The sequence below is a fragment of the Talaromyces rugulosus genome, chromosome I (assembly GCF_013368755.1).
Source record: "Talaromyces rugulosus chromosome I, complete sequence".
NCBI lineage: Eukaryota > Fungi > Ascomycota > Eurotiomycetes > Eurotiales > Trichocomaceae > Talaromyces > Talaromyces rugulosus.
Genome location: NC_049561.1, coordinates 1 through 9,633, shown reverse-complemented (window position 1 = coordinate 9,633; position 9,633 = coordinate 1). Strand labels below are relative to the sequence as shown.

The window sequence follows — 9,633 nt, the reverse complement described above, 5'->3', positions numbered from 1 at the left end:
GGTGTGCTGGGCGAGATAAACAGGACAGCACGGTGGTGATGGTTTTGGACGGTAGTGGTGGTGGATGGGGGGACCCAGTGACCAATCAAGATGCGGGATTATTGCGGGCATTAGAACAGGTACAGCAGTATATTAATCAGCCATATCAACAAGGCGTGTTTGATCCATATTTAGATAGAAAGGTGGATGGGTACCAGTAACAACAGTACAAGGAGAGTAAAATAACGTGTAATGAATATTATGCAGCAGCCATACTGATTAAGATGTAGACCATATCATCAACTACACAGAGTAAGACTTCGGCCATATTATCAGCTAGGTGGATTCAGATCTAGGCTAGATCACTAGTCCTAGCACTAGCGTGGTCTCTAAAATGAAAGTTAAGTGAAACATTCACCATAGTAACAATGCTGTATACCTGATGAAGAGGATATAACAAGCTATAGGAGCAATTACAATCATATATTAAATATAAGGCGCAAACAATGGATTCTATCTAAAAACATTTTGACCGGTAGGTGGGACAATGCTGGATTTGTGTGATATATAAGGTACTTAGTGAGCATTTTATATATTAATATTCCCGGGCCAAAGGCCAATAGATGGTAGCATGGATTGAGAAGACTATCTGCAAGATGACTGGGAATCAACGCGAAGATAGGAGGAACAGATATAAGGATTATATGATATGTTTTCAGTATTATTTACTATAGTGGATATATTCATAATAGGTTTATGTTAATTATAGTGGATATTAGCGTACCAAAGAAGCATATCGATATTTAGAGACGGTGGTATATATTATGATGCAGTTATTGTATGGATCGATGCGGGAGGTGATCCAGCTAGTATGGGAGTGGTGGTTGGCATAGATACCCGGGGGAGAGGTCCTCTATGAGAATTAGGCCGTGTTAATTCGTTATTTTCAGTGGAAGTTTAGAAAACGTGGAGAGGAGCGTAGTGGGTTGGTAGAAGAGATGACGTGGATGTGTTTATAGGTTGATGATATAATATAGGTAGATATTGAGAGCAGTAAGGATTCTAATTTAATCATAAGCCATATGTAGATACATACACCATAATAATATAGAAATAGAGGAGGTTCTATAAGCACAAAATGCCTGTATGATGATTAAGTAGAGGTTTGTAGGCATTGGCCCGCATAATAGTCAAACAGAAGTTTGTAGGTATAGGCCTATATGATGGTTAAGTAGAGGTTTATAGGCATAGACCTGTATAACAGTTAAGTAGAGGTTTATAGGTATAGGCCTGTATGATAGTTAAGACAGTTCCAAATATTTGTATAGATGTATCAGGATTAGGTAGATTATTAGAACCCAGATCAGGTATATACATGGATAAGACAGAAAGTTTAATAGGAAGGCATAGAATATACATGTATGAAACAGGGGTTTTACTAGATCAATAAAAGTATTATTCAGTGATTATATATATTTATAGATGTTAATATAAACTAGTCTAAGGAATATATATTTTGAATATTGAATTAAGAGAGTGATATATATATATATAGATCAATATAGATAATATATATATAACAGAATACTAAAAGAAAGTGAGAAAAAGAAATGGTAAGACTAGAAAGAAAGGAACGAAAAAGAAAGAGAGCAGATAACATATCAGTTAGGATTAAGGAGAGGGGCCTATGGTGGCCAGGATTAGGATTATCTATGATGGTGTATAGGGCTTATTCTAACCAAAATACCTGAGTGTAGTGAACTGTACTACAATCACAAACTCTAACCAAAATACCTGAGTGTAGTGAACTGTACTACAATCACAAACTCTAACCAAAATACCTGAGTGTAGTGAACTGTACTACAATCACAAACTCTAACCAAAATACCTGAGTGTAGTGAACTGTACTACAATCACAAACTCTAACCAAAATACCTGAGTGTAGTGAACTGTACTACAATCACAAACTCTAACCAAAATACCTGAGTGTAGTGAACTGTACTACAATCACAAACTCTAACCAAAATACCTGAGTGTAGTGAACTGTACTACAATCACAAACTCTAACCAAAATACCTGAGTGTAGTGAACTGTACTACAATCACAAACTCTATTTTAGGGTTATTTTTGCTAGTTAAATCTAGGGTTAGTGTCATAGACTACAATCACGAACTTTTGTAGACTACAATCAGGTTTTGTCGCCTGATCGCCCTCAAAATTGGACCAGTTATTTTCATACCATTAAATCGCTCGTCACCGGAGAATGAGCGATATTCAAGTTATCGTGCCGCTGTCGTGGTTAATTGAAAAGGACGGGTTTTTCAGGTTGTTTTGGTTGGGGTGCGACGGGCGCTAGTGGCCAGGATATATCGCGTGCGCGCCATGACGGATCGTCAGGGGTTCTGACGTATTAGGGCATGGTTATATATAATCATATATTGTCCATACTACAGATTACCATTACTATTATAGATAGCATTAGTATTTATCACATTTACCAGGGCAATTCATTATTATCATCATGTATAACACGTTTTTCGAGTAACTAGAGGAGTTTCCTATTGTGGTATGCCGGGAGTGTCGCCATGCCGTGTGGCCTAGCTAGATTGAAACGCATTTGCGTTGCGCGCACCGTTATGTGTCTACTATCATGTGCGTCACATTGGCCGATGATGTTTGTACATGGCCTAATATCGCGCATGATCTGATTGAGTTGAATATCCCGGCTATCCGGACCATAGTGATCCAACAGTTGGTCGCGTTTGTTGATGGATATTGATGTCAATTGAGTTCCTATTCGTGCTAATATATATGCACTACCATGCCTATTATGTGGCAGTATTGGATCAAGCATTATCAGTGGTCCTGGATCTGAAAGATTGGACAGCCTACCCACATGGAGCAGAAACAGATTCAGCACGAGCAGGACCAGGCATGCCGTCCCGTTCAATGCCAGCGGTTGTTTCCCGTCAAGGCCAACTCGCAGTATTTTGCGATTATTCCCGAGACGGATGAAGCCGTGGCCCCCGACGGTGATGCGTGCGAGACGTTAATCCAGAACATGCAGGCGCATTGGCGCAGCGTGCAGGAGGCCGCGGATCGGAAGATCCAGGCCGGCCAGGTCGACGAGGCCAACCCGTGGTTACGGCGAACCGAGTGGGTGAAGTATTTGGGGGAGTTCGACATCCCCGATTTGATACAGAGTGTGAGCCCACCCCCCGCGGATATCGACGGCCAGCCGTCCATCGAGCCGGAAGCCCACGCCATTTGGACGGCCATGGCGCGGTTGGCCACGATCAGCCAGTTGTCCGTGATTCACCAGATTGGGGTGTTTGTGCGGTTGGAAGCCATCCGGACCGAGCAGCATCAGACGCGGTACACCCCGTTAGAGGCGTACCAGGATGAGGAGTCAATCGTGAAGCAGGTGCGGCCGTGGCAGGAGATGTTGATGTTTTTTTGGCGTACGCAGCAGCCGCACGAGTGGACCAGTCCCCCGTATCGATTCACGCGACGACAGCGCATGGCATGGGAGCGGTTGGTCGACGCGGTGCGGATTCCACCCACCCGCCAGGTGAGCAAGGGTAAGGTGATCACGCGATCCGGGGCCACGCGGGCACCGTGGGTGGAGGAAGAGGAGGAAGAGGAGGGGGAGGAGGAGGAGGAGGAGGAGGAGGAGAGAGACACCATGTCGATTGATTCGTTGTCCGTGGACAGCAACGAACCCGATTTTTTCAATGATAGGAGTGACGGGATAGAGAAGACGATGGAGGAGACGGCCATGGGGAGAACGGTTGATGTGGATGCCATATTTGATATTGAGCGCCCCCCGGAGAATGAGGAGGAAGCCAGCAACATCACCGTGCCGCCATTGAGCCCCGTGGAGCGGGCGTGTTTGGATTTTTGCATCGAATTGTTGAACCAGCGCATCACCCGACGGGAGTACGACAGCGCATTAGTGTGTGCCGCAGCCGTATTGGGGGTTCGTGAGGGCGGTTTCCGTACGCCCGAGGATTACCCGCCCATTTTATCGCGAGTGATCAAGGTCGCGCGGTTCATGGTGGTGAAGAAAGCCGTCGAATTGAGTGACGAGCCCGAGGAGGAGGATGCGGCCGAGTTGCCCAGTTCCATGGACCACACGGATTGGGACAGCGCATATGGTGGATCGCCGCCACCCAGTTCGCCAGGCCGCAAAGGATGTTTGCAGTGGGTGACCCAGATGATGGATCGGTTCATGGTGCGCGGATCGCAAGGCCCCACGCAATGGATGTTGGATTTGCGCACATATGGGTTGAAGATCCATTACAACACGACCAGCGCCGGCCATGTACAGTGGCAGAATGGGGACGAGTTATGTTATAAGGACCGGCAGTTCACCATGAATGAGTTTCGTGGCATGGTGCACGCGGTGGTCCAGGACGCGCGGCGGATATTGATCGACGACATATTAGGATGCCCGTCCGACGCCGTGCCAGCCATTCCATGGGACCGTTTGTATGACGACCCCAGCAATAACCAGGCACGATGGAGTTTTTTACAGGACACCCGAACGCAATGGCCCGTGGATGGGGAGCATTGGATGTGGCATCGAATCCGTCAGGACCCAGCCGTGCGGCGTCGATTCATCCAGGCCGACGGGCAAGGGTTTCATCCGGCGCGATGGATGGCGTATCAGAACCGGATCACTGCGTTTTTAGAGAAGTTGTTGGTGGCCATCCAGTTCACATGGGGTCAACCGGCGCGGGCCCCCGAGTTGTTGAGCATCCGGCACGAGAACAGTCCCATGGGTGGGATCCGTAATATGTTTATCGAGGATGGCATGGTGGTATTGGTCGCGCAGTACCACAAGGGTTACCAATTGAGCGGCGACGTTAAGATCATCCATCGATATTTACCACGCGAGGTGGGTGAGTTATTAGTGTGGTATTTGTGGTTGGTGCAGCCGTTCGAGCGGGTGGTCAGTGGAAATATATATCAACGGGACCAGGTGTCCAGCCATATTTGGACCGCCCACCCACACCAAGCGAAATGGAATTCCGAACGATTACGACACATATTGCAGCGCGAGAGTGCCATGGGATTGCGCGGTCAATCATTGCACATTGCATCATATCGTGAGGTTGCGATTGCCATCAGCCGGCGGTATTTACGCAACAAATATCGATTTGCGGCGGATGATGGAGACGACCCCGAGGCCATGGACGAGGTGCAATTGTTGGCCGATGCCGCCGATCGTCAGGCCGGGCATGATCCACACACGGCCGGTGGCATATACGCCCGGGAGAGCCGCGAGTTGTTTGGCGCCATGGCGTCCATGCGAGAACGATATCGTGGTAGCAGTCAGGATTGGCATACATGGTTAGGGTTTGCATCATGCCAGCCGCCGTCCGACCCGGATGCCGATCCATTTAGCGCGCCCCCAGCATCCAGCACATCGTGGTTCACGGACGAGGCGCAGCGCAGCCGGGAGGAACGGTGGCAGCGGATGCAGCGCATGGATGTCGACCAGGCGTTGCGCGACATGATGGGACCGGACGCCGCATTTCGCGGGCCACAGAAGCAGATTGTGCAGGCCGTGATCCAAGGACAGAGCCCGGTCATCGGCGTGATGCCCACCGGTGGTGGCAAGAGTTTGTTGTTCATGTTGCCGGCATGGATGGCCCGCGGTGGCACGACGGTCGTTATCATCCCATTGGTGTCGTTACGAGATGATTTACAGCGTCGATGCGCGGAATTAGACATTCAATGTGTCGCATGGAACAACCGGCAACCCGCCGATGGTGCATCGATTGTGTTAATCACGCCCGAGTCCGCCGTACGTGACGAAACATTCAGCACGTTTTTAAACCGCAAGCAGTTCACCGGCCAGTTGGACCGGATCGTGATCGATGAATGCCACATCGCATTGCACGACCAGTACGATTTCCGCAAGTCGATGACGCAGTTGGGGCAGTTGGTCCGGTACCGTGCCCCCATGTTGTTGTTGACGGCGACGATGCCCCGAGAGGACGAGGAGCGATTGTGCCAGCGGATGTATTTCCCCCCCAGCACCGTGCATTGGATCCGCGCGCGTACCAGTCGTCACAACATTGCATATCGGGTGGTCCGCATTGCGCGGCCGCAGGAGCATGGCCGACGTGGTGACGTGGGAGCGGCCATCATGGCGTGGATTGAACAGGAGATCCCGCGATATTCGCCCGGCAAGGTGGTGGTGTACGCCAACAGCCGGCACCAGACGGAGCAGGTCGCGGAGGCATTGGGATGCGGTGCATACCATTCCCACACGATTGATCGAGCCGGGATGTTGAGCACATTCCGACAGACGCCCAGCGGCGTCATCGTGGCCACCAGTGCATTAGGCATGGGCATCGATATCCCCGACATCCGGTGTGTGATCCACGTTGGGCGTCCCCGATCGTTGTTGGATTATGCCCAGGAGAGTGGGCGTGCCGGGCGAGATGGGCAGGGCAGCACGGCGGTGATGGTTTTGGACGGTAGTGGTGGTGGATGGGGGGACCCAGTGACCGATCGAGATGCGGGATCATTGCGGGCATTGGAGCAGGTACAGCGGTACATTGATCAGCCATGTCGACGAGGCGTGTTCGATCCATATTTGGATGGGGAGGTGGATGGGTACCAGCGGCAGCAGTGCGAGGAGGGTGAAGCGGCGTGTGATGGATGTTGTGCGGCAGCCATACCGGTTGAGACGCAGGCCACATCACCGACCACGCAGAGTGAGACCCCGGCCATATCACCGGCCAGGCGGGTTCAGGTCCAGGCCAGATCACCAGTCCCGGCACCGGCGCGGTCCCCGAAACGAAAGTTAAGCGAGGCATTCACCATGGTGACAATGCCGCATGCCCGGCGGAGAGGATACAACGAGCCATGGGAGCAATTACGATCACACATCGAGCGTGAGGCGCGAACGGTGGATTCCATCCGGGAGCATTTTGACCGGTGGGTGGGACGATGCCGGATTTGCGCGATGCACGAGGCACCCAGCGAGCATTTCACGTATCAATGTCCCCGGGCCGAAGGCCAACAGGCGGCGGCGTGGATCGAGGAGACCATCCGCAAGGTGACCGGGAATCAACGCGAAGATGGGAGGAACGGGTATGAGGATTATGCGGTATGTTTTCAGTGCCATTCGCCGCAGTGGATATGTCCACGATGGGTTCGTGTCGATCATGGTGGATATCAGCGTACCAAAGAAGCATGTCGATATTTGGAGACGGCGGCGCACACCATGGCGCAGTTGTTGCATGGACCGATGCGGGAGGTGATCCAGCCAGCATGGGAGCGGCGGTTGGCGCAGATGCCCGGGGGAGGGGTCCCCCATGAGAACCAGGCCGCGTTGATTCGTCATTTTCAGCGGAAGTTTGGAAAACGTGGAGAGGAGCGTAGTGGGTTGGTAGAAGAGATGACGTGGATGTGTTCATGGGTCGACGATACGATGCAGGTAGATGTCGAGAGCAGTGAGGATTCCAATTCAATCATAAGCCATATGTAGATACATACACCACAATAATATAGAAATAGAGGAGGTTCCATAAGCACAAAATGCCCGTATGATGGTCAAGCAGAGGTTTGTAGGCATTGGCCCGCATGACGGTCAAGCAGAGGTTTGTAGGCATAGGCCCGCATGACGGTCAAGCAGAGGTTTGTAGGCATTGGCCCGCATGACGGTCAAGCAGAGGTTTGTAGGTATAGGCCCGCATGACGGTCAAGCAGAGGTTTGTAGGCATAGGCCCGCATGACGGTCAAGCAGAGGTTTGTAGGCATTGGCCCGCATGACGGTCAAGCAGAGGTTTGTAGGTATAGGCCCGCATGACGGTCAAGCAGAGGTTTGTAGGCATTGGCCCGCATGACGGTCAAGCAGAGGTTTGTAGGTATAGGCCCGCATGACGGTCAAGCAGAGGTTTGTAGGCATAGGCCCGCATGACGGTCAAGGCAGTTCCAAATATTTGCATAGATGCATCAGGATCAGGTAGATTATCAGAACCCAGATCAGGTATATACATGGATGAGACAGAAAGTTCAATAGGAAGGCATAGAATATACACGCATGAAGCAGGGGTTTTACCAGATCAATAAAAGCATTATTCAGTGATTATATATATTTACAGATGTCAATATAAACCAGTCCGAGGAATATATATTTTGAATATTGAATCAAGAGAGTGATATATATATACACAGATCGACATAGATAATATATATATAACAGAATACCAAAAGAAAGCGAGAAAAAGAAATGGCAAGACCAGAAAGAAAGGAAAGGAGAGTGTTGCAAAGAGGGACATCGTTGTCCAAGGCCAGGGTTCGGGTTACCCATGATGGTGCACAGGGCCCAATTGAGGCATCATCGGGGAGACGGCAGAGTGTCATGACGAGTTCGGAGAAGCAGAGGAGAAGATGAAAAGGAAAGAGAGAGGATGACGTATCGGTTGGGGTTAGGGAGAGGGGCCCATGGTGGCCAGGGTTAGGGTTACCAATGATGGTGCAAGGGGCACAATGCGGTTGTCATCCCCATGAGAAACAATTATATATAATAGAAAAAAAAGAAAGACGGAAATGAAAGAATAGGAATAGCACAAACAGGAAGAAAAATATAAAAAGTAGAAAAGACCAGAAAGACAGAAAAAATTAGAAAGGTTGAAAGAGCAGGAAAGGTCGGACAGGCAGGAAAAGGAAAGGAAAAGGTCAGGGTTAAGGTTACCAATGATGGTGCCAGGAGCACAATCCGGCAGTGATCCCAGCGAGAGGCAGTTATATATAATAAAGAAAAAGGACAGAAGTGAAACAACAGAGAAAGTAGATAAAGCAAAAAAGCCGAAAAGATAGGAAGGATAGGAAAGGCAGAAAGGATGGAAAAACAGACCAAGTAGTAATACAGTGCAGTCAGGGTTAGGATTACCAATGATCGTACCAGAGATAGAATGGAGAGAGTCAGGGTTCAGGTTATTAATGATGGTATAAGAGGTACAATATCATGATTTTACCGGCAAAAAGGTTATTATACACAGTAACCAGAAGAGAAGGACGAAAGTACAAAGAACAGAAAAAGACAGAGAAAGAGAGGAAAAGTAAACAAAGGAAAAGGAATATAAGAGAGAAAGGAACGGGACAGAAAAGGCAAAGAAAAAGAATAGGGAAGGAAAAGGAAAGACAGAGAACAGAAAAGGAATGGAAAAGAACAGGAAAAAGACAAGGAAAGGAAAAGAAAAGGAAAAGAAAAGGAAAAGAAAAGGAGAGAAAAGGAAAAGGTCAGGGTTAGGGTTGCCAATGATGGTGCACGGGGCCAGATTCGGGGTTGTCAGAAAGACCGCGAAGAGTGTGGACCAGCATCGATGCAGAAGAAAAAGACGGGGAAATGGAAAATAAAAGGAAAGGGTGTCGGTCAGGGTTAGGAAGAGGGGTCGATCATGGTCAGGGTTAGGGTTACCAATGATGGTGCGAGGAGTATAATCCAGTGGTTACCCCAGCGAGAGGCAAGTATATGGAGTAGAAAAAAGAGAAAGAGAGAAGTGAACGGGAAAGGAAAAGGAGGGTTAGGGTTAGGGTTAGGGTTAGGGTTAGGGTTAGGGTTAGGGTTAGGGTTAGGGTTAGGGTTAGGGTTAGGGTTAGGGTTAGGGTTAGGGTTAGGGTTAGGGTTAG

At 49.3% G+C, this 9,633-nt stretch overlaps 1 protein-coding gene across 1 annotated transcript; it reads left to right on the top strand.

Annotated features, from left to right (window-relative positions):
* Positions 1 to 2,875: 2,875 nt before the first annotated feature.
* TRUGW13939_00001 (uncharacterized protein) lies at positions 2,876 to 7,486 on the top strand (the record flags this gene model as incomplete). The annotated part of the gene is made up of 1 exon (XM_035483216.1): positions 2,876 to 7,486. The coding sequence occupies one exon, from the start codon at positions 2,876 to 2,878 to the stop codon at positions 7,484 to 7,486; it is 4,611 nt and encodes a 1,536-aa protein (XP_035339109.1).
* Between the last annotated feature and the right edge of the window lie 2,147 nt (positions 7,487 to 9,633).